The following is a 26,374-nucleotide window of genomic DNA, read 5'->3' on the forward strand; positions in this document are numbered from 1 at the left end:
GCTCTGCGTGTGGCGGTGGATATCCAGCAGCAGGGTGCAGACAAGAAAGCCATGAGGGGGCGAAAAAGAGAAAAAGAGAAAACATTAGAACAGACAAGAGAGGGAGAAGGGGGATCAAGAGGGAGTACACAACTACAGGTTAGCCAAGTACAACATCAACACAGAGCAACTCCGACGGCTAGCCAACAAATATCACAAGACAGATGCTACCACGCTTGTGCAAGGTTTTGAAGAAGGTTTTATGACACCATTTGAGGGTCCTTTACCGCCGAGAGTCGCAAAGAACTTAAAGTCAGCAATAAAACACCCTGAGGTGGCGAGTAAAAAGCTAGAAAAGAGAAATCACTGGGTAGGATAGAGGGTCTCCTGCCTTGTCAGACAACAATAGGATTGGTAATCTCTGCCCTCGGGGTAGTTTCCAAGAAGGAACCAGGGCATGTCAGACTCCTCCACCACCTGTCCTTCCCTGAGGGGACGTCAGTAAATAACGGTATCAGCACGGAGGCATGCGCAGTGGGTTAGGCTACAGTCGATGACGCCATCGGCTTAGTAAGGGCCTCAGGCCGAGGAGCCCTTTTGGCGAAAGTGGACATTGAGTCCGCCTTCTGCTTTCTCACGGTTCATCCCGCAAGTTTACACCTATTGGGTTTCCAGGGGGAAGGGGCTGTGTATATTGACAAAGCAATGCCTATGGGGTGCACAGTGTCCTGCGCATACTTTGAACAATTTAGCACCTTTCTGGAATGGGCCTTGCACGACAGGCACCCTGCGGGAGGTAAACTACACTACCTTGATGTCTTTCTGTTCACAGGCCCCGCAGGGTCAGCAGAGTGTGTTGACACCTTGGCGGCATTCCAGGGGTTAGCCGGGGAGTTGGGGATCCCACTGGCAGCAGAGAAAACAGTAGGACCCTCAACAAAAATCACATTACTGGGGATAGAGCTAGACGCAGTTGCAGGAACATCCAGTTTGCCCGAAGAGAAAGTAAGGGATTTTAGGGATGAGATAAGGAGCCTACGCGGCTGGGAAAGGAACCCTCCTCGAACTCCAGTGGTTGATTGGCAAGCTCAATTTCGTAGCCTGGGTCATACCTGTGGGCAGGGTTTTTGCCAGGCGCCTCACACAGCTAACATCAGGGCTCACTCACAAGCACCACCACGTCGTGCTGGGGGCAGGGGTCAAGCGGGACCTGCTCATGTGGGAAACATTCCCGGCATATTTTAATGGTGACCTGATATGGAGAGAGGGCTGGGTGACATCCAAGCAGATCGCCCTTTTCACAAATACAGCAGGTAGCACAGGTTTCGGGAAAATTCTGGGTGACAAGTAGTGTGCAGGTTAATGGCCGAACAGATGGCATAAACAGGGCATCACCAACAACTTCACATTTTTGGAGCTCTTCCCCCATCGTAGTGGCCCTAATAGTCTGGAGGCGGGAATTGAGGAACATGAAGCTGACGCTGTGGTCTGACAACAAGGGCGTGGTACAGGCAATCAACAGAGGCTCAGCCAGGTGCCCAGATACGCAGAGACTAATGAGTCAATTGGTTAAATTGCAGTTGGAAGGAAACCGATCTGAATGCACAACATGTACCAGGGGTGGAAAATGCGGTGGCAGATGCCCTTTCACGAGCACAGATGAGCAAATTCAGGGAACTGGCCCCAGGAGTGGAACAGGCTATAACCCCCTCCCAGAGCAGTTATGGGACCTGGGGAGATAGACTGGTCTGTGCTAGTGAACCAAGCCCTCACCCCGGCCGCCGCCAAGCGCTACCAGAAATACGCGGGGACAGTGATGCAAATAGGAGGAATCCAGACACTGGGAGATATGGTCGAGACAAAGGACAGTCAAGCAGTTCATTCAGTGGGCATTTGCCAGCAGATCATGGGCACAGGCCCATCTGTCCGCTTGACAAAAGTAGGCACTGGCCAGGACCCCACGGCCTCTCAATGCATCAAAGCAGCTATGAGAAGGTAGAAACGGTGAGAGGGGGTAAAAACAGACAGCAGGTGACCTATAGACTTCACGAGATTGGGCCGGTTTAGGGACACGCTGGGTCAGAAGCAAGGGACACATTTGAGCTAAACCTTTAAGGCAGCCTTCGCAACCGCGCTCTTTGGGGCATTTTGTCAGTGATCTTGTGGCCCTCAGGAAGTCGGGGCCAGCAGGGCGTTGCTTGCAGGCAGCTGATCTCAAACCCGGCTTAGCGGAGGTTGAGCTACTCCTGAGGCGGTCTAAGACGGACCAAGCCGGCAAAGAGGCAGTGGTACAGTTGAAGTGCATCAAGGCCCACAGATACTGTGCAGTCAGCTGCCTCCTGACTTACATGGCTGCGCGACCACCAATGGAGGGTCCACTTTTAGCATGGGGATGGTAGCCTCCTAAGTAAATTTCAGTCCACAGCAGTCATACACCAGGCCCTCGCAAGAGCAGGGTTCCCCCCCAGCAGCATTTGGCTCCCTTTCATTTAGGATTGGCGCAGCAACATCAGCAACTCAACACAGGATGACTGGCGGGGATACAAGCAGTCGGCAGATGGCAGACCTGGGCATACAGGACCTACGCGAAACCCCACTTATTGTAGAAACTCTTCGCAAAAGACAAAGGGGGCTGCTAAGGGGGTGGGAAGCGCAGCCTCCAGTGCGAGAAGCCACCTACATTTGTGATTACTGCTTCAGCAGGGGGGGCGACCCTGCCTAGTATGGGTGATGGGGCACTCTTTTGTATCCAAGCTGCAGTCTTGGTGGCAGCAAGGGGGCCACAAGCAGAAGGGAAGGCAGATCAACACGTGCATCCTTCAAGGGTCACTAAACTTTGTTGTATAAGCAAGTTCATGGCCTATATGGGTGGGCAGGTGTCTGTGGCATGCTTCAACACTAGGGCACTGTACCTACTTGCGGTAACAAGAGGAGGTGGCATTACAAATAGAGCTGACAATGGTGGACTGGTACGAATCGCTTTGTCCACTCAACATTCATAATGCTGACCAAATCATTTAATTTCCTCGTGCCGATAAACAGAAAAATGTCCTAGTCCTCCTGCAGGGGTGTCTACACTCTGTCGTATGCAACAATTATTGTTTTGTGTATTTGCGAGCATACTTCCAAGTTGGGGCACAGGTACTGCTCGCATTGTCCAATTCGGTGACACTGTAGCTCAACCAGGAGATTCAGCTCGGACGGAATGTCTTCAGCCTATCAGATTATGGGTGCCTTTAAGGCAAGAGTTCAAAACCCAGCAGTGGTGGCAGGCCACCTTTATCCTGGTCTGGTGGAATAGTGGTCTAAAGCCTCCATGGTACAGACAGATTAATAGTTTATCCTTTAGGGGGGCAATACGTTCTGACGTATAGGACAAGTCAGTGGCGTAGCAAGGTCAGGTGGGACCCGGTGCAGAAAGTTTCTCGTCACCCCCGGCTTGACAAAATGGCAAAAATATGTGTTTACAACAGATATTTTTGCCATGTTGCCCCCCCCCCCCTCAGTGATGACACCTGGGATGGCCTGCACACACCGCACCCCCCCATCCTACGCCACTGTGACAAGTTATTACTAGGGGTTGGTGAACAGGTGTCTGTAGATGCATTTACATGCCTGCAGCACAGGCAGTATGAAACAGGTCACCGAACTAAACTGACATTACCAAAGGCCTCTGGGAAAGGCACTCGGAGCCACAGGAATCGTAACAGGTAACTATTTCTGAAAAGTATCCATACTATAAGGAAGGCAGGGCCAACCAAAGTCACATTGAAAAGTTGAAGGCTTGGACCTCTGCGCTCAAGTTAATCGGCGTAAGCTTTCGGCCTGAATATTTGCAGAGCAGGGAGGGGCGAGGACACCAAATGACCATTTTAGGATTCCATTGAGAGACCCACCAAATATCCCAGGCCCAGCATCTCTGTTGCTAGGTGGTACTCTGCATGCTACGGGGAGGAAATGATGTTCAGAAACTCAATCAATATTAACACTGGCTGCAAGCTTTTGTAAATAGTATGGCCAAGAGACTGGAGCACAGACGTAGTGCATTAGCAGCAGCTGTACTCCACTAGTGGCACATAGGTTGGTAACATCCTTGCATATTTAGAAGACCCACCAGGTTAATGGCTTAAAGTATCCATTCATTGGGGTGACCAAATGATATCACAATTAGTCACCAGGATACAGGTGCGCGTGTAGCTAATAGAAATACATTATACATTTTAGAATCCTCTTTTGGAGAGGTACTATTCACTATTTTGAAGATGTCAATAAACATTCCTCCAAATGTGAGGGATAGAAAGGTGGTTAACCACCTGGCCTAACGCTCATCAAAATTGGCTATTTCATAAGTGAATCATGGCTGCTAGACAATACAAAAAAGTCACACATTTAATCTTTTTCAACATTTTGTCCAGCACTTTAAACGTGTGCTCTTGGTATTGTACATTACCTTTCGTGTAAAAGCAGGAAGCCGTTTCCTAGAGGACGCAGCGGAATCACAGCGACTGGGTGGCCGGGATGAATTCCAATCCAGAGATCTTCGAGATTCAAACCTATAGTCCGAACCCTAGAGAAGTAAAATGATTAGTCTCTAAACTTTATAAAGGCATTTTCAATGTTATGAAGATAAGCATATTAAGCAACTCTCGAGTTAATGGAGTAGAACTCATAAGGCATAATATCAATGCCACCTTCATCATGAGGATCTGGCTCTCCCCAGCCACCACCTGCATCTTTGATGCCATGCTCCCCCAGAGTACAGGATGCAGAACACCAACTCATCCAACAGAAGCTGAGAGGCCTCGCAGTCATTCACAAATCATAATGGACCTATGCACTCCAGCAACAACTACCAAAAAACCCTTCAGCATCTCCTTCTGCCAATTCCTATTGTGTGATGTGGATTGAGCCACATTCCACATCTTGCATCTACTCAGACGTTCTCTCCACATGAATGTACATACTCACAACAAGGCAACAGGGTCTTCTTTATCCGCATTTCCAACACAGACTTCATCTGAAAACTCCTCAACCTTGACTTACTACGCAGCCACACACATTGACCTACTTCATATCATACGTCCTCACCGAGGGCAGCGTGACTCAACCAAGTGACAGATTTGATCTTTCAATGACTTCCCATCCACATACTCAGCAACAGTTGCACTGTCTTGACAGGCTCTTCACACTACCCTGCTCTGTCCTTGTCCACATCTTCCAGACCACAGTTGCCCATTCCCCAATTAAAAAACAGCTCCTCAAAGGCCAAGCCATCTGCACTACGGTACCGACAAGAATTCACAGACAGCAAACTTGGAGAGACAAAACAGTATCATAAGACAGATGGCTCTTTGACAATGACCCAGTTGCGGGAAGACCCAACTACCCCTCTATGAAACCAGTAGGAAACTCATCACAGGAGCCAACGCTGCCCACTGAACCACAGACATCAGCAAAGCATCCAACAGAAGATAACTCATTAAAGGAATAAAGTATGACATGAGCCACACACCCAAACTACCCCTTGAATGTAAAAGGTAAATACACTGCCATCAAATTCAGTGGCGGTTGGTGAAGTTTGAAACTGGTGCAAGACTGTCCCAAAAGCTAATAGTTTTCACATTCATTTGTAATGGAACACTCCAAATAATTGAGAAAAACACTAGTTTGTTAAGCAAGCCTGACCTGGATGCAGGGGAGGCCAACAGGCAAGAGTGAGAGTAATCCATGTGCCCATCCACCAGCAGCACATTCATCAACCAATGAATAAGAAGGGCTATAACCAGTCTATGGAGTATGGAATATGGTAAGACCTCAAGCAAATGGCTACATCTTCACTGCTCACGTGCGCTTAGGTGGAGGACCAGGCGGCCTGCACACCCACTGAACTACTCCGTGCAGATACAACCAAAACGTTTGCTATTTCCATGCAGCTTTTACCTATTTTGCATCTCTCAATGGAACATACTTCCTTTTCATCGGTGATCCATACCCTCTCACTTCTGTTTTAGGAAAACAACTGAAGACACCTCATTTTTATAAAATGAATTCCACTTTGTCAGTTAATGCTTTATAGCACCAAGAAACTCCTAGCGGATGTAGACCTCTATAAATTATCCTTACATCCTAACAATTCCTGAGGGATGCAAGTAATAATGAATGCCATGTCTGCAAAAGTGTACTAGTTTCAGGAGGCAACAGGCACACGAGTTTCTAGAGTATTTCTGAACTGGTCCTAAACAGGTCCATCAAAATCAGAGAGCAAACGTAGAAAAGGCTAACACTGTTGTCTAGCTTTAACATTTTAATTACTAGCAGAGATGACCTGTAGCCTAAAGAGGTCATAGGCATTTCTCTCCATAGGATATCCCTTATCGCTAACATTTTTTATAGCCTCATGTTTAAGACATTTCAGAGGCAAAATCCAGAAACATGTGTCTAGAGATAACAGCACGACCTGCATCAAATTTGGTGAAAAACTACAGCACCTTTGTTTTAAACGTACTGCATTTACCAGAATACAATGGGGTGAACTGTGACTGGATGAGGGGCAGTGTTTTCCCTTCCCCCTTGAATATTAAATTATCGGCACGCTTTGTTCAGCTCAATCATTCATCACATACAACAAGTCAATTATTGCATTGTGGAATTAAGCAAATGATTTTTACACTTCATAAGAAATACTGCGGGGAAATTGACAGCTAACAGTGATTTTTAAATACACAAACGGAGGTTTGTGTTTTGAATATTCTGTACACCGATTATACGCCATTTGGTTGTCAAATAAAAGCTGTGAGTGATTTCTGCTTACCAGTTACAAGTTTTGAAGGCAATGGAATTGCTCTTCATGGTATTTTTGTATTGCTTCTCAAATGTGTTCGACGATATGTAACAGTTTATATGCCTCATTACATTTTTCCAAAGCCAAGAGTGGCAAAAGTTACCATTGGTGAATGGATAGGAGATTTCAGCACTCATTTGTTGGCAACAGCCTCTACATGCTAAAGACGCTGCATATGACTGGAAGAGCGCCACACGTCTGTACTGCGGATTGTACCAATGCCAGCAAGTGCAGGCATTTGCCAATGGTGAGAGCATCCCCAAGTGAGGAGAGTTGGTGGAGGCTATGAAAAAATTCAATGTTAATTTAAAATAAAGATGTAGGGTAGTTTTATAACGGCATTTGAATTTAAAGTGATTTATAGAGTGCATCAGTGACCTCGAATGGGACCCCGGCACCTTTGAGAATAATAATATATATACTAGGGATCGAAGAGGGATAGACTATAGATTAGTTTGTTGCCTCACTAAAACCTTCTAAATGCAGTTGTAGAGACTCGTATGAGGGATTGCTAAGTAGTAAAAGTTTGGTTTGGATCAGTAGTAAAAGGCTTGATCTGCTGTGCGAAAGAGGGGCTCATGAACAACTATAAAGGAAAGGGTAAAAGTAGAGGAATTAAAAGGGAGGTGTGATAAGAGAGCAAAGACATACTAGCCAACATTCAACCACCACAAAGAGGCAGGAGGTTTCAAACATGAACCATCACAGGTAGAGACAGTGTGGCATCTGACACCGAGGATAGCCTACTACCCCAGTCTCCCTGTTTACTACCCCCTCTACCCTCCACCTTTGCCTTTCTGCAGTGCTGTTGCCTCCCTGTGACTCAGGGTCTACCAGTGGGCCCGCTCCAGGAGGACCACGGAGCACGGTCTTAGTACATGGCAACACTCCACACTCAAATAATGGATTATAGCTTCCTTATGTATAAAACCTCCTCCACCCCAATGCAAGTTAATGTGGAAATACATTACTCCGATATTAACTTCATCTTTTTTCTTTGCTCCCAAATGGTGGCATCTGTCTGTCTCCACCTCTGTCTTTCAAAACTCCAGCATACCATTCATATTCATGGATATGGTCATTATGTTCCTGTGCTTTTAAGTTTAAGAAGGAGGGGGAGAAAGTAGTGGGGGAAGGATAGCAGGGAGAAGGGAGAGAAAAAGGATGATGGGTTGGATAAGAGGAGAACACATGGGGAGGCAGAAGAGAAAAGGAAAGCAGCGCGAACAAGGGAAACAATGGGAGAAAGGAAGGAGGTAGGATCGCACAGAGAAGTTAAAAGGACCGCAAAGGGTGGTAAATGAGGAAAGGAAGTTAGAGAAGAATGAAAAAGTTATAGGCAGACGCAACGGAGGAATGGGGAACGAACGATATGGATTAAAACAATGGGTGATGAAGGAAGGAGCAGAAGATAGGAGGATTGGGGGAAATGATGACTAAAGAAAAAACAATTGTAACCTACATGAAACATGCAAGAAAACGTTCAGATGGACAAAAGAAAATGTCTGCGAAAAGTGGAAGAAGGCAGAGAACCATATGATGGGAGAAAGGAACAACACAGGAGAGAGCAAGAGTGAAAAGAAAGACAGAAGGTGAAGTTTACAAAAAGTAGGAGACAGAAGACTTGCCGAGAAAGACTGTAGATGACAAAGTGAGGCAGGGTGAGAAAAACGAGGGGAGTTGGAGGGAGCGATTGAGAAAATGGATGTCATAATGAGAGACAGAAGATTCAAGAAGATGCATAAAGAAAGGAGGAACGACGAAAGGAAAAAAGAGGAGTAAAGAGAAGCAACAAAGAGGGGAAGGAAAGAAGAACCATTAGGCAAGTTTAGGTCCGGGTAATGAGACATTAGAGACAGAAGTCAAGAAGGAATTGTGCATTGGGAAATGAATCGCGATGAACTAAGCCAGCACGACATTCTCCAAGTAATTTCTCTACAACACATATGCTACCCTTGTTACACAGTCGCCTGGCTCCCATCCCATCAGCACCCAGAAGCATGTATATGGATAACTACTTTCTTCACAAATATTGTAGACATTTGCCGTTTTCATATAAAGTCGCCTGCCAACACCGATGTAGGACAATGGGACACAGATGAGAACAATCCACAATTCACCTGAAAACTGTACTAGACTGGATTGGGAACTGGAGGAGATCAAAACCATAAATCCGATTGACAAAAACCATGGATACCAGCTTCATTTTCCACCCTCTGATATGCGTTCACAAGCCCACACCTGCATGCAAAGAATTCTTTGGCAGGAGTGTACTGGCAGAGCGTCTTGGAACAAGGTCCATCCAGAGGGGTAGGGAGCGTGAATTTATGATCCCTGCCCCTTAAAGCACTTTGTGACTTGATGGTGGTTATTCGCTAGCTGGGGAAGGCTATGGGACTAGTTGATATTATATAAAAGCTGCTATCTGCAATCCCACAGCACAATGATAAATTATTTAAAATCTGTGTGGTATAACTTCCTGAAAATGCAAGCCTGCTGCCTGCATCAGTAGGGTTAAGAAGTATATAAGGGGATCAGTTGTAGAGCTAAAATGGGAAGGCGATGAGTGAGTGATGTGTTTATCTGTGAGTTGTATCTCGTGTTACATGTTACCTTGAAATTTTAGAAGAATGCTAAAGATGGTTGAACGGGTAATGGAGCACGATGTAGAGGTGGAATTAATGCTAGTTTCTGTGGTTTTGGGTGTGATGTGTCCGAGCGTTTTATAGAAAACAGCAAGTGACACGAGTTAGGGAAAGTCCGGTGGGAGTAGAACACAAATTGTGGCAGGTAGCAGAGTTCTAGGCAGTATATGTGTAAAACTGTGCAGGTGGGCATTGGTGGGGTTGAAATGGGGCACAATAATGTTGTGGTAGAAGGATGGGGTGAGCAGTCAAAGTTGATCTGTAAAATGCCTTGGTGGTGGTTAGGGAAGCATCAAATGTGCGAAGTAACAGAGTACTGAAGAAATTTTATTTTCTAAGGAGGAATGTGTGTTAGTAGCAAAGAATGTGTTTTTAGGAGTCATTATCTGGAACGTTGGTAATATGGTGATGCATTAGAAGATTGGTGGGGTTGCTGTGCCACAGGTGACAGTTAGGGGAGCGCTCCTGTATCTGACTATATTAACAATAATTGCAGTTGTTACATCAGTACGTTTTTGTTTTGTCATTAATGACGTCTGGAGGTTTTCTGCACTGCTATTCTGTGTAGCAGTCCTTTGGGCAGGCACATTGCCACGTTAGTAATTCCATCACGGTTTATTAGCTGAAGCCAAATCCTGGACTTTGCTCAAATGCAGATCTGAACCTAACAAATACAAAGAAGATGTATTTGTAGCACTTAAGTGTTCTTCTAGTTCTTTCAAGCATTCTGTAGTACATTGTTAGACCTGGTACCATTGGTGTGAGGCTTTTTTGAAAACAAACGAAGTGTCCAGGAAGACTGATCTCAATTGGATTTGATGAACACCCTAGACCAACAATTCTAAAGTGAGCAAGCTTTATTTAGCTTAATTTATAGTGTTTTCATATAAAAGACATTCAAACTCAATTGGACATGTCAGAGTGGACAACACTTAAAGTACACACTGTTAAACAGTACTCATTTTTGACACATACTTCAATTCAAAACTTACATCACAGCAAATTTTGGAAAAACAACGACATAAATGTGACCATAGTACACCATATAAAAACAAAATACTTGACCATTCCTGAATTTAGACTAATGCACTGGGGGGAACACTATCTCATAACCAGGCTAATGCAGGGGTTATTTTAGGAGTGTAGCCCCCTTACCCTGACTAGAAGCAGGGTTCCTATTTGGACAAAGGTGCAAATCATTGCCAACTAAAGAACCCCAGTTCTAACATACATTAGTCGTCGTCTTCCATTTACCTCCAAATCAGAGAGCAAGCCACTTTGTGTGACTAAGTCTTCCGAACTGTCCGTGCATTCACTGTCAACGTCACTGCGAGAATCGTCCTCATCACTGTAAGCCAAGCTCTGGGGCATGGAAACCCCACTGTCCAGGTATCTGTCTGCCCAATCTGCTACATCCGAGAATTTACCGTAATCGGATTCGACCATGTAACTATAGAAAGTCAAAGGATAAACAAAAGTCATTATAGTCCAATTTTCTCTATTGACTGAAGTGCTCCAGCTTGTTGATGATCCTACAAAACCCTGCCCCTTCAGCACTGAACAATCTTACCTGCTATGTGTGATCACAGGTATTGTATTGGGGCTGGAACGGTCTGCTAAACTGAGACGACCTGGGGATGAGAACTAAGAACATTGCAAGTTACATACAGTTTCTTAATTATGCAGACAAATATATAACATTAGATTCTGGATGCGGTAATGTAAATGGATTCCAAGAACGGCAGCTACTGTGTTTACACAATGAAAAGCAATTATTCAACACAAGAGAATCACAATCTTATTCATGAACAAAAGTTGCTGACCACTCACCTAAGAACCACCAGGCTACTTTCACAAACTATTTTTAGTCAATTCTTGCCTGCTAGAGTTGGCATCTTAACGTTTCCACCAAAGTGCAGTGGAGTTTGTAATCCCAGTCTTTTCCTCATCTTGCCAATTTCTCAATTGCAGCCAGGTTCCCAATAGTCACTTACCCCCTTCCGTTCTTTTTCGGCACTCGTCACAAGAGCAGTCCTGAGGCTGTCATTGCTGTCATAAAGTGACTTGTTGGCTGCCCTGCAAACACAATGAGCAATGTTAGTGTTCCATTTATATCTGAATGGTCTCATACTAAATTATCAGACTTGTTTGACAAACATTGATTGAGATGTGTTCCACCATCTGTGGGCCACAAGGACAAGGTGGCTGGAGCCAATCCCAGCTCGCTTTTTATTCCAACATAACCAATTATTCCTTTTATGGTGAATAGGTTGGTCTACCCGAGTCATCTAAAGCATGCTGTGTTAAATAACTGGAGATGGTCAAACAAAAAGTACACTGTGAAATACACGCATTCAGGGTTAACAGATGTGAGATCAGGGGACAAGACCTTCCTAATTCTAGTATTTAATTAACCTAATGTATTAAGGTGTGCAAACTAAACTGGTTCAAATGAACTAAGGCTACATAACACACCGATTTGGTTAATGGAAGCCCAGGGCTGGAAAGGTTATCCAAATGACACTGTCATATGGTGACAAGCAGTATGAAGCAAGGAGGCAGGAAGCATACTATCCAGAAAGCCATAGAAACCGACGTTAAAATATGACTGCCGGTCCGTAGTATCTCCTCATTCACAAAACCCTTGACGATTGTAAGAATCCAGAGGCAATGAAAAGTCAGAGGTCTGGTGGTATGGGAGTATTATATAGATATCGAATACAGTAGCTGTAAGAGGCCATATCTCTTGTTAATCAGTCACTTCCGGAAGATGTGACGAGAGAAGGAAATTAACCCTGTAGTAAACTGTGTGGGAAATACCCATACCCCTAATGCTCTACTGAGCAAGCTGAATCTGAAATTTAGTTTGCACAGTTAGACCATGTTCAGTAGTTTCATGAACACAATCAACATAGTATTGCACAAGGAAACACCAAAAGAACTTGTACTTTGTGTGGAATACAGGTCGGGATTCGGTACCGAATTGAAATTTGATCTGGAACTGAGATGATGTACTCAATATGGAGTTCTGATCCTTTATGCAGAATAGGAATCAGACCATCTACTTGGTATAGCTATAGAATTCAGATCCTACTGTCTACAATCCTGTCCCTACAGCAGGGGTCTTCAAACTGGGTTCGAGGCCCCCCCTAAGGGGCTACAAGTGATCGCAGGTGGGGGTTAGGGGGGGCACCAGGTTGTGACCAAAAGAAGCATTGTGCTTATTACCAGGCTTTGTTTTAAGCTGAAAAAAATGAGTGGCACTAAGCCACTCAGTAATGGGCCATCACTAGCATCTTTTATAATTTAATTCCTGGCTGGGAGAAGGTGTCAAAAGGGACTTCTAATAGTCACACTGGATACGTGGACGTGTTAGTATGACCTGCCTGACCAGAATAGTATGTTTGGCAATCATGTATTTGATTGCATTTTTAAAGCAGTAACAGAACGTAACTGCAATGTTTAAATATGTATAGACATATTGAAACATTGCCAATGTAATAAAATAATTGTGAAAAAATCAGAGGGAGGCCAGATTTTTATTTCCCACTGGGGGGTAGGGAGAGGAACGGTATTAAAAAGTTTGAAGACCACTGCCCTACAGTGATTTAGATAATTTGCTGATCAAATGCGACTATCAATAACAGCCAATTAGTGGCTTGTTCTGCAGTAAATGTATTCAATTATTGAGTACTGAAATTAGACCATTAAATAGGAGGTTAAAGTTAAGTGGTTTCTAAAATGGTGATCTATAGATGAAGGACACCAATACCAGAGTGCTTGATGAACCCCCTACTGCTCACAAACACAAATCGTTACAATGGACATCAGTCTCACATGTAGACCAATTACTACAAGACGATGTGCAACAATTAAGTGTTCAGTTTTTCTTTATCAAACAAGTGCATTTTTAGATCAAGTAATAGATGCAAATCTATTTCCAAGACGAATGATGCCGGGAGGTGAACGTAGCATATCAGCAAAAATTAAAGAGCTGTCTACCTACACAGAAAAGAGGACAACCTGACCAAACAGGGACTCTGCCCTGGAACATGTATGGAAGGATTAATATTGAAGAGAGTCAGAACAAGACCCGCTGTCCTCCGAATGTCGCCAGTAGCAATAATATGTCTGCAACAAGACCGACCTATCTGCGAGTGCAAGGGAATATATGTTGATGCTTTCAGATCAGAAATCCCCTTCGATCGTATAACCGGGCTACGCAGAAGGCAGAGACAAGACAGTGGATCATAACCATTTCAGGCATGAATAAACTGGAAAACGAATGACGAGTAGAACATATGGCACAATCATTGTGAAGATTGTGCTTAAAAGCAAGGCCTCTTGAGCAGAATTGACAATGCCATGGGAAAGATGGTGCAGGCTACTGCCGCACCGTAAGTGTGCTATTCTGAAAAGCGTACTATGGCAAGAACCTGTAATTGCAGAGACAGGCTAGGTCAGAAGCAAATTAATGAGCCATTCCAAAATTATAAATATAAGAAGGATGATGGGGATATTGGTCAAATTGTAGGACAATTTGGTTGTCGTCAGCATATGCCATTTCTACGGTGGGAGTAGCCTATAGGGCAATCGGGCAATGCCAGATGGGCTGATGTACAGATCAGTGTGTGGGCCGGTTATTTTGCAGTTTGTGGGCTGGTTTTATGGCCTGGTGAGCCAGTTTCTACTGTCAATTTCCCTGATATTACCACAAACATTACCTGCAGCAAATACAAATGCATGCATTTGCCCATTTCTTGCACAATACCCATACAGCATGCCTTTATAATCTCAATTCTGGCCTGATTTACAAATATGGGCCACTTTTTTAGCTACCATGTTCGGTAATGAGGGCCACATCCATTTTAGTGCCTGGGCCCATTTTTCATCCCAGTAAGACCCTTGCCATCACATACAGCCTGAACACAATAAGCTTGACTAGCGGGGCAGCAGAGTCATTAAAAAGGGTGAGACCTAAAGAACCTTTTAGGTACCCTGAAGTAATGCAAGCATTGTATTTTTGTCTCTGTACTTCGTATTATGCTTCAAACAGGCAACTGGTCATTCGCTGTGATCCAAGGTACTTCCCTGTTGGTGCTGAAATCGGAGCTCACAGATATTGGGATAAAATGGTTGAGAATCTTTACTCTCATCTAGTTTCATTTGAGTCACTTACAAAAGGCCGAGAGACCACATGCAAAGACCAGGAGGCCATTCAATAAAAATATGCCTATTCCAATATGTGATGTATACTACTGAACATCCACCTGCTTAGAGAATTGACAGGTATTTAAGTTGCTTATTGCAGACTGCAAAAATCATCGCAACCTCCTCATTTCAGTCTGACTAAACATGCCGCAAAAAGGGGACATGAACCTTTGTTCACTGTGGATTTCTGGAACCCACAGGTGTTGACTTCAAGTGTCCACCTGAATTGACGATCAATAGAAAGTTTGTATTAGACTACAACAATGTCTCCTCTTGTTCACTTGCACAGAAAATCATTGTTGCAGTGCCTCTCAACTGAGTTTAACTCTTATATGTACTAAGTTCAAGAAGGACTGTGGCTATAAGAACCGCCATGACCTTAAACACTGAGACACAATGTTGCCAGATCTCATGACCAAAGGCACAAGAAACGCAGAACTTAACAGCAATTACTCTTTACATGAAAGCTAGCACTTTGAGATGGTAGCATAAAGAGACGCTTGTGGATTTAATCTGTAGTGGAGGTTCAGCCATGACGGTACAGACAATCTATCCTATATGCCTTATTTACTGACCCAGAATAGATGTAAACGTATGGTAAGCGTGTTAAATTACTAAGCGTCTTGTAATTTGAGGTGCTCCTTGAGAGCAATCTTGAAGGTGGTAAGCAGAGGGCTACAGCATATACAGGAGGAAGGGAGTTCCATTGCCGGGGACCGATAGAAGGTGCAAATTCTTGATGCCGTTCAGGGAAGTTTAGGTGTGATCAGGAGATTGAGGTTCCAAGTTGGAACGTGGCAGCTCAGGGCGAAGAGAGGTAATTTGAGGAGAGGCCATTTAGGGGTCTGAAAACCAGGAACAATAGCTCTATACTTTGCTGACAATCAGATGGCATGGAGCCAGTACACTGAGGGAGAAGAGAGTGCAGGTCCCATGTGACAAGGTCAAGGATCTAACTGCATGGAACAAAAGAGTATACCAAACTGTTTACTCATGATTTTTAAAAACTAGCAAGAATATACGTTTCTAGGCTGTGAGGGAGGAAATTCAGACTTTCTGAATGTCCAACTGGAATTCTGACTACAGTGGGTGTGTTGATTAATGCGTCCATGTTCCTGGGGTGTGAAAGTTATACAACAAGAATGGAGGTTAGGCTGTTGAATGCAGTAGAAAATAAGTAATTTCCATGTTGGATGGGTACAGCATAAAAGATCAGGCAGCCATCTTGTAGTGGAGAGCTGTGAGACCTGTTGAGATCTGTTCAAGGTGCAATCCAGGTGTGGGTAACACTTTGTACACACAACAGAACAACAAGGCTGCCAACGATAATGCTGCTTCACATGACAGTATTATCTGGTCTGCACTGACTTTATATAGTACTGCTTGCAGTGTCTGCCAAAAGGTGTTTTACTGGTCTGCATGACAGATCTGTGCAAGCGCAGTTATGCAGATTTTGGAAACAGTGCTGAGCTCCTAGGACAACATGAACAATGTTTTGTTGAGGTGAAGTGAAGGAGAACGGGGGAGTAGGAATTCAAAGAGAAGAATTAGAGGTGGGCATCTGAAGGGATAGAAGATCAGGTGTAACAAGCCGGTGATGGGTCATTTCGAGCAAGACAGAGGCCACTTGGACTGTCCTAGTTTTTTTTATTTTGTCTACATTTTGGTTAACATCCTCTCCCTCTTTGGCTCTGGGAATAAAATGCATATTTTTCTAAAAAACATTTGCTTTCTTCCTGTACTTCTCCAGTATTTGCTTTATTGCATCCTGATATCCATTCAAGTTCTGTGAATTCTCTGTAGCGGATGAATCCTTATATTCTCTTAACCTGGCAGCACCAGAACAGTGTTTCAGTAAAGATAACTGTCTTTATGGTGTACGATCACCCTCCTCCAATACATCCCAAGTGTGGCATAAATCCAGATCTCCCTTCCATGGGTGGTTGTCCTGGTTCAGATAAAAATGGTGTATGCTAGACACTGAATAAATATCAAACGCGCTCCAAATAATCTAAATCTAAATGGCAAAGTAAACCTGATGCACAGCTCAATGTTTTTTTCTTGCAACCATACCTTGCAGCATGCACAGTAAAGCATGGCTGTCTGTACCGCACCTGTATACATGGAGCCTTATCTATGTTGCAGCAGCATGCACACGCATCAGCGCTTGCTTCACGTGTGCTTGGTCTTTGTCAGCTTGGCATCAGGGTGCAATATCAGCTTTCATTTGGCTTGTGCCTTGAATGTCACAAGGCCTGCGCAGCTGTAGTACACACTCTTCGCCAGCACTCTTACAACCCACGCCACACACATGCAACTCTCACCGGCTCCAAGTGACTAGGACTCTACATCATGCCCAGCCTATCTACTGGTCCTTTGAAACTCTCTCCTGCTAGTATGCATCTACAAGGTGGGAGGCCTGGAACTCCCTCCTTCGCGTGACAACAGTGCCCACTTTACAATTAGAAAAAGATTGACTGAATGTACATGAATTTTGTGTTATTAATATACTGACAGGGTTCACATGAGGAGAGAGAATTACCTGTTTTGTAACCATAGTTGGAGCCAAGTTGGCTTGCACGTGTCAGTTGCTCAATTACACTTCAAATAAACAAAAGGATATTACACCCAAAGAAATGGAGTGGACAATGGTTTATTTTACCAGTGCTGTTCACCTTCTTGAACTAAAGGTGTGTTGAATTGCATTTGCATTGCAGGTTTGGCAAAGTGGAGGCACAAAGTTAGAGAAAAGTAAATGTACTGATTGTTCCCTAGCGGAAATGCAAACTTATTGTTATTACCATCGAAGTTACCAGCCTTTGTTTCTAGGTTTGTTTGCCTTATACCATTGGTAAGAGTCAGCGAGACCCTCTGGTTCCTTTAACAGTTTCAAAAGGAAACAAGAAATTAGAAGGTTTGCATCTGACACTTGCGCAATACAGGTGACAGAGTACTTAGACACTGGTATCAATAGAATGGAAGAGACTGAAGGAGCCCTGGTGCCTGTAAACAATTTATAAAGCTGGAGAATGAGAGAAAGCTTTAGGTATTAGCACAGAGATGGCATGAACAAAATCAAGAAAGCAATGTTTTCATTAGGAGATGAGCAGTAGAAGGAGAAGGAGACGAGGAGAGGTTCCATGACTGAGCCGTGTGGGACAACTACAGGCAGTGGCAGCCCGGATGATGTGGAAAGAGCAGAAAGTCGAGAAACTTAGGAAGAATGATCAGAGGGGCAGGGTTAAACTCAATTTAATGACCTGGCTAGGTAGATTTGCTAGGTGGAACTGTAGTGAAAAGTGACAACAGTACCCAATGCAGCACAGAGAAAAAGTATGAGAAGAGTGGAGAAGGAATTTAATGAATGAGAATTGAGAGTGAAGATGCATAAATGTGGGAGGACAGTTCCTGTCAAAATTAGAGTACAGAAACCAGATAGAAGGGGGAGAAGCAGGATGTGAGAGTGGATAACTAGGATTCCCCCAGAATACTTCATAAAACGGGATTAGCAATTTGAAAGCAAGATGGCAAGGTTCCTGTCTGTGTGAAAAAACAAGTGCATAACTGAGGTGACAAATTAACTTGACAAACTGACTAGTCTATTTCAGTAAAGAGTCCTGTCCATATATATTGAATAGTAATAGTTTGTCATACATCTCTAAAACAGTTCTTGTTCTATCCCTCTACTATCCTTCTCAATTCAAATAACTGAACAACATATCCACCACTCAAATTACTTTCATATTTCACTATACTAATTCACTACTAATCCTTTATGGGTTCCGGAGTAGCATGCTACTCGCCGAAAAAGTGATTTGATGCCTCGTCAGGGGAAGTAAGCACTATATAAATGCAATTACAATACGATTGCAATATTGGTTGAACAATAAGAAAATCCATTAGCTAACATTTGGTATGGCAAAGTACTCCAACAAACTAGAATGTAGAGCATCGGAGCTCAACATTCAGTAATAACATATTACCTAATGGAAATAAGGCTTGAATGCCAAATCACCAATTCGAGGAGAAATAGGAAGTAAATGGAAACATAGAAAAGGAAAATATATGACAGCAAGGGTATGCATGGGGGCAGCTTATGATTTTATTAGCTTTTTCTCTCCTATTGTGAGCCTCAGCAGGGGAGGGGCCACCACAAACCAGAGACCTTATTATTCTAGGAAATACAATAGGAAACCCAGAAAACTAATTTAACACAAAGTAGAGCATTTCAGGCAGGCTTCAAGAAAGGCAGCCATAGTTCATGAACGAGGAGCATTTTAGCTGCACTGTACACATTCTATAAATCCCACTGTACTCCCAAAACACCAAGACACACGATTGTAACTCAACAGCCTTTCAGTCTCTTGTATTAGTTGGCATGCAGGCACTAAAGCTAGCTGGATCATCAATTTACAGGCAATAGGTCTTTCTCTCAGGGACATCACTACGTTAAGTGACATGATATGTTGATTGACCTGGCACAAACGTCATGTTCATTTCCATGGGCACGTGCTTTTCTGAAATCTCAGAACACATTAAGAAGGTAAAGTACCACCCGCGCTAAACCTATGGAACTCAATGTTTGACCGAGATCATAGAATAGATTTATTAAAAAGAAATTTCCGAATTTTGACTACTTGATTGCAGTGAATCGATTCATATTTATGAGTCAAATAAAGAGATAGGGTTGCCACCTTGAATTAACTTCTGTATCTAAACAGAGGAAGTGGGTTAGAAACTATGACAAATATTCATGGTTATTGGATGGAGAGGCCATTGAGAGAATACTGTAGGCTTCACAGATTGACACATGTGGTATTTTGAGGATGCTGCCTGTACTGGATAGGAGCAGCACTGGTTATCTGCTACCAGTGATATGAAAGAAATGTGTACACTGCTGTAGAAAAGTGACAAATGTTGACAATGTATGATCCAGGAGATGGGGTGTTTGCCAGCAGGAGTCCTGCATTCTCAAACCTGAATAGATTCCGCATGATTATGTTACAAATATTTCTGAAATTGAAGTGGGATTTTCGTGGCCAGTCTTGCTTTGTAAGATCTAAAGGCGATATAGGTGACCCACAGACACATGAACTGGAGTTCCAGATTGCACGGGCACAAACATATCACGGCTGCTGGTAAAATATAAAACATTATGCTGAGAAATCAAGGAAGGCATTTTAAACAACGTGATAAAGTCTGAGCACAGAAGTCAGATTTGTCTGTACACACTTAGCAGAGCATCCATCAGCACATCACAGGAGAATATCAGAGTGTAAGACATGTAAACGCAAGTGTTACTCTTAGAAATGGACAAGCAAACCTTATTCTTTGGGAGAAGCACGCAATGTAAAATGCTCATCTCATGATGGATCAGCAAAGCTTCCAGAGAAGGATGAACACTGCCTTGAAGAGCAGCAGCAGCACTTGCTTTATCTTTTTTTCTTTATTTTGTTTAGAATAGTCTCAGTTCTACTTTCAGTCCAGGTAAGGACAATCAAACTATCACTAACTATGCTAATGCCTTTCATCTGCTGTTCCCAGTTACTTCATTTGGAAGACTTCAAACAATTTCAGAATGGTACTTGGTACGTTTGACCACGTTTCTAGTGTGAGCAGGAAACGTTGTCTCCCTGGGCTCTCAGCACATTTGGAAAAGAATTTGGAAATTTATTTGCTGCATATGGTCCACCGCTTTTACTCTGTCTTATAATCTGGTGGTGGGATAGCCCTAGAGTTCAATCACCGAAGTATGTAAAACATTCACAAACTTGAGGAATTCTATTAAGGATAATAGTTTTAAGATTTCATAGACTCAAGGGTAGGGAACATAGCTGAGGGCTGAAGAGACTATGGCCCTGCACATTCAACATCTCACAAGAATTTTCCAATACAAGCATCAGGAGGAGGAGCACCATGTCCCAAAGTTTTAAGGAAAGTAATTATCTCACTCCATGTTTTTACAAGGAAAAGATCATTTGGATATGCGTTGGATTAGGATGACAGCCTAAACAACTGCAGTTTAAGTGCACAAATAATAAACTAATACAGAACTATAGAAGTGAAGGCTGCAAAAGGTATGGATGTGTGTCATTAATTCCACCAGCTACAATATAAATTCCTACCCGTCTCCTCAACAATACTTCAAATTCATGGATTATCAAAAACTTTCCTGAATGATGAGGTCTCCTTGCTCTACAGGGGATGCAAGGGCGTGTCTTGCACTCCTGGCAAAGGAGGGAGAGGGTTGGCTGAATCCCCAGCTCAAGAAGTGATACAGGGCCAGGATAGAACTGCAGTGTTCAGAATTGGGCTAATTCTACAGTAGGTCAGTGCAAGGAAATCACCTGGACACCAGGTGCCTGGCTCGGTGTAAAAGCACCTAGGTCCCCATTGCCAGGGAAGGTGGGGGCAATACAGTAAAAGCACCAAACATCTGTACATCAGCCAGCATTTTAAAACTGGAAGGAACATCATTTTGCTCTTATGTCTGGTGTTTGTCTAGTATCTGAAACACCTGAAGGGTATGGAAAGATAAGTATGGAACCCCATATGTGTGCATATCTGATGATGGTAACAGAGAAGATGCAATACTTTAGCTTATGCTGTATGTAGGAAAGTGCAGTTCTTGTATGCTCACCCCACACCTTTTGCCACACTGCTGATGGTTAGGACTCTGAAAGTGCACTGAAGCCTGCTAACCAGGCCCCAGTGCCCTCTCCCTAAATCCAATGTATGTGAATTGGCAGCCCCAATTGGCAAGGACTTTAACCCCCTTAAAGGTCCCTAGTAAGTGGTACCAGTTGTCCCCAGGGCATGGGAGTTAAAGGGGTCACCAGGGCCTGAAACACTGATTGTGCCACCCTGAGTGACCGAAGTAAACAGACGACAGCAGTCCTGCCATTGCAGACTGCATGAGCAGTGTAAACTGCTCAAACTCTACTTCACCCTCACCATGAGTGGCAAGGTCACAGCACTATTTTTAATTTACGTCAGTCACCGCTAAGGTAGGCATCCTGAGCCCAGTAGGAAGAATGTATTATATTAAAGGTGTGGACATACAAGTGCAAGCTTATATATCCCTATAGTAGCCTCTTTCCATTAAGGGCTACTATAAGTGTTCAGGGGCCATAGGATTATATGGGCTGTCATCCGGGCACCCCAAGGTTGCCAGGTCCATTATGGTCCTTCCGAAAAGGGTCATGTTTGGTATCAAACAACTTGTCTCATCAAACCTGACATATCAAATTTAATGTTATATGCACGACTACCTTAGAGGTTGCCCACCTGGTTGCCCCAGCATTTCCGGTTCCCTGGCTGACAGCTTGCAGCTGCTGCCAAGATAGGAATCTGAACCTCTGCCAGGAGGTGTGAACACTCCCAGGAGTCAGAAACAAAGGCATGCCCAAGAAGGAAATGGCACTTCCCTCCCTTACAGGATGGGTAGTGCAGTGGCACATCAAGGCGGTGAGCTTCAACGCTCACCCCTCTTCTGATATGCATCCAGGCTGCCTCCCAAAGTAGCAAATAGCCAACCACATGTCTCAGGCACCTTTGCTTCAGGGAATGTGGTAAAATTATGTAGTTAGGAGGTGCACACACCCAGAAGGCTAGCCACACCCCCTAGGGTAAGCTACGTGGTCAGAACAGCCAAGGAAGGGTTCTGCCATTTTTAAAAGTGCCAGAAGAGGATTCCGAGTAGCAAAAGTGGCACCCCCCTACTCCCAGATGTGGTCACCTCAGGGGTGGATTAGCCACTGGGGCTAGTAGCCAATTGGCTACTTGCACCTGCACCCCTAACACCCACTAAATCTAGGATTTTTGGGGTGATTCGACTGCAACCAAGGTCAAAAAAAGAAATCCAAGTCTGCGACTTCAGGGCCTGCACAAAACAAAGGCGCAATACTCTGCACATGGGGCCACCACCCTGCAACTGCATGACTGCGGCTTATCCCGAACCAGAGACTGGTTCCTCATGAACCGTGGGCCAAAGGCAACTTCAGAGCTCCCACTAGTCCTCTGCAGCCCGCAGCACTGGTCCACTGCAGCCCGCAGGCAAAGCATGCTCCTGGAACTAAAGAATCACTGGCCACCGGGCCCACTGAGGAAATGCCCAAAAGTTAATGGACCAGTGCATTGTGGGAAATGTATTCCTGACCTCCAGCAAGTTTTAGGTGGCTACCATTTTTCCCTGGACTCCAGGCCGTCAAAGTAACTCCATGCTGAGTTTGCCACTGCCCAAGGCTTGTTGATGGCCAGTCCGGCTACTACTACCTTTGCTCGACACTGCCTCGAGGCAATCCCGCAGCATCTTCAACTCTCGATGTCGAGTTTTTGCATCTGTTTCTCACCAGCACCATCTAAGTGGTAAAACAAGTGCTCACACTTCAGCACCAGGGACAGCCAGGACAACTCTGCACCCGGGCTCTACGAGCCAGGTAAAATTCAACTATCTGTCGTAGCCTGGTCCTGGGACACTCATCACCTTAACCCCCAGTGGGTTCCACTCAACTCGACCGGGAAGTCACTAGTGCTTTTTTCCATTGACCGCATGTTTAAAGTTTTGCAGTAGTGAAATGCAGATTTATTTTTGCTTCAAAATCTATAACTCAGTTTATACTCACCTGATTGTCTTCACTTGGCATCTAAATTTATATAAATATCTGCTTTATTTTTTATAAATTAGTGTTGGATTTCTTTTTAGTCATGTCAATTTATTGTATATGTTGATACTCTAAAATGCTTAACATATGTTCCTCTAGTAAAGCCTGCCTTCTCTGCGCCCCACTACCAGGACTGAGCTAGGGAATTAGTGTGAATTCAAAGGACCAATCTTGGGATATTGTGAGAGTACTGCATCCTGAAGCCTAACCATCCTTACTGCATAATACTTCACTTTCCCACACTTGCTCTGGATACAAGCCGGTACATCAGAGGCGGATGAATGGGTAACTCCGAGACCTACTAAGTTTCAAAAAGAAAAGTGTGAAAGTGTTCAAAAGTGTTCCAAACCTGTGACCAAGTAAAGTAAAACAAGTTCTAATCACTGTTATTACCATTCCCCATCCTTGTTAATTCTCTGGGCCTTCACCTTGCCGGACTGAAATAATGACTTTCAGTAGACATATCCCACGTTGACCAAAAAGTTGTTCCTACGTTTTGTTCCACAGTCATGAACAAAAAACTTTTGAAGCATACTACTTAAATGGGGGCTAGGGGGGAGAACGATATCTAGTTTTGAAGGTTTAGCTTTCTTTATTCATTAGGAGGCCTGACAAAAAAATGTATTCCATATCCTCAAGATGAAACTGTCTTAAGTGACCAGTTTTCTGGTGCCTCTCTCAGTACACCATCACACAAACTCTATGAACATAGTGATAATCGAAATTGGCGACTTCCTTTGAACTATAAGTTCTAAACACCTTTTTATATTGTGAGTTTCTCAAAGGTATTGTATATCTAGATAGGTCAGAAGGTACTAAAACAGATTTAATACTCACATTCATACTTTCAATAACTAAAATTATTGCTGACATGCCATGACCATTAAATTCACATATAACAAAGGTTTAAAAAGTTTATACGTACTGTAGTATTTCAATTTGGCTGCTGTAGCGCCTGCTCTCATCGGTCTCCAGCCTCATCATCTCCTTCTCCCTAAGGAAAAATATAAACAGCTATAAACACTTCCAAACTCTGAGACACAAAACTCAGCTTGGAGGCAAAGAACAGGGAACGCTCTCAACAATTACATGAACATGAAACAGGTGCCAAACAGCTGGAACAGGGGCACGCTCACATTAGCTCAGAGAAGGGAAAATCTTTAGTTTAAAGCACCTAAGAGTGGCAAACCAATAAGTAGACACCTTTCATGATGGATCTGCTGGTCTGCGTAGTCATTTTTCAGTTTATCCAGCTCTGTCTGGAGCAACGATACGTTGGTTTGGGCCTCAAGCAGTTTTCGTCTTAGATGTTCATTTTCCTGGGAGAGAAAATAATGTAGAAACAGGTTTCTTCAAAACAATATCCCATTAGATTTATTTTAAAATCACAATACTTAGACAAGCCTATTCACTACGTAAATCGGATTAGTAGCTTAATGTCGGGTCATCATTCAAGCCTCCCACTATTGGGTGCACTAATCTGTCCTATAGATAGGAATCGTTCTCAGTCCTAGGATATGAAGATTGGTTTCCTGAAGACCAAGGAGCGTTGATATGACCATGTATGTGCCTGCAAGGAGTCGTCCAGTATCCAGTCAACTCACAGACTTGTTACTATCGCATACTGAATATCTGTACTCCTGAAATTGGCCCCATAGCGGTACTGTTGGGAAAAACATGCATGCTCCTCCACTACCAAATCTCCTAAAACAATAAATATGCAGTTTGAGGTGGTGACTTTGATATGGAAGTTGTTCTTCCCCAAGCAGTAGATGATTCTTTGAGTCACCATCAATCCAGGATTTTCATTAGGTCAAAGTGAAACAATTGAATCATTTTAATGCAATGAGGTTCTAGGTACAGCAATCATGCAACTAAGCGGAGACCATCACATGACAGCAAGTCATTAAGTTATCGTTATTGATGGAGCAGCAGCACCCACCGCTGCTGGTTGACTGGATGATCACCAGCTGAAGACTCCAACCCCCACCACTAGCTTGGTGATAATTAATGTAGACCACTTACGTCAAGAAACTAATCATATGTGAGTTTAACGACTTTAAATGTCCTTTGCTTCTACATCAAGAGATTCGAAAACACAACTAAGTTACAAAATGCTCACTAGATGACTCCACGACAGTTAAGATTCCAAACAGCCACCTAGCGACTGAAATCCAATAATTATAAAGCATTCCCATTGCTGCCAGGTATGAAAAGCATGTTCCAAAAAAGAGCTTGCAGCATGCTCAAAGGGATATTTCTTAAACGGATATTGCATTTATGGTGTCATGGTTGACTGCACTCATACTCTGATTACCACCTTGGGTGCTTTACTGAGAATTGGCTTCTTTATGCGCATCAAACATTTGTCTAAATGCACAAAACAAGAACGAGCACTACTTTAGAAAACGGCACCAGCTAAATGAAAGTAGCCATCAATAGGGAAGAAAGGCACTGTAACGATGGAAAGCGTACCTTCGATAAGATTTAATAGTCATCTCTCTCTATATACTCAGTAACCTTTAAAGAGTTCTGTATAGGGATAAGTCTGTAACACATGCTGTAATTTTACACACTTTAGGACAAAGTTTGGGCAGCAATTCCAGAAGTTTTTAATTTGGCTAGGCATCAGACCGCACTTTAAGCACTCAGCCCCTCCTCTTTGCCCTGCAGTTAGATCCCTGTACTATATGACATTATAAGCAATCAATGAAAGTTGAATGACATTCTAATACAATTCCATAAAAGGTAATAGTGTTCCCAAATTGGGTGAAAAAAACTCACATCAAAAATGAACAAATGTCAGATTCAGTCAATGGCATATTAAGTTTAAAATTGCTATTAATATAGCGGGGTGCTGAAAAGCTGTAAGCACTCACTACCCAGAAGTGCCGTTGGCAAGTCGATAAATCAACTTGTCCATACAAATATCAGAAGAAAAGCCAGATAATTAAGCACACCCATATTCAGAGTACAAAAGGTCCTAGAGAACTCTTTATATAAGGACCAGTATTACTAAGTAGATGAACAATTCA

At 43.5% G+C, this 26,374-nt stretch overlaps 1 protein-coding gene across 1 annotated transcript in view; it reads right to left on the reverse strand.

The window, feature by feature from the left end:
* Positions 1-26,374, reverse strand: part of LOC146860464 (ras and EF-hand domain-containing protein-like) — a 222,550-nt gene that overhangs the window by 67,655 nt on the left and 128,521 nt on the right. Inside the window, exons 6-11 of the mRNA XM_085644353.1 lie at positions 24,543-24,658; positions 24,265-24,333; positions 11,460-11,541; positions 11,036-11,109; positions 10,720-10,915; positions 4,430-4,546 (exon numbers count right to left, since the gene is read on the reverse strand). Coding sequence (XP_085500479.1) covers positions 4,430-4,546; positions 10,720-10,915; positions 11,036-11,109; positions 11,460-11,541; positions 24,265-24,333; positions 24,543-24,658 — 654 coding nt within the window. The remainder of the gene's footprint in view (positions 1-4,429; positions 4,547-10,719; positions 10,916-11,035; positions 11,110-11,459; positions 11,542-24,264; positions 24,334-24,542; positions 24,659-26,374) is intronic.

The sequence above is a fragment of the Triturus cristatus genome, chromosome 3_1 (genome assembly GCF_964204655.1).
Source record: "Triturus cristatus chromosome 3_1, aTriCri1.1, whole genome shotgun sequence".
Classification (NCBI taxonomy): Eukaryota; Metazoa; Chordata; class Amphibia; order Caudata; family Salamandridae; genus Triturus; species Triturus cristatus.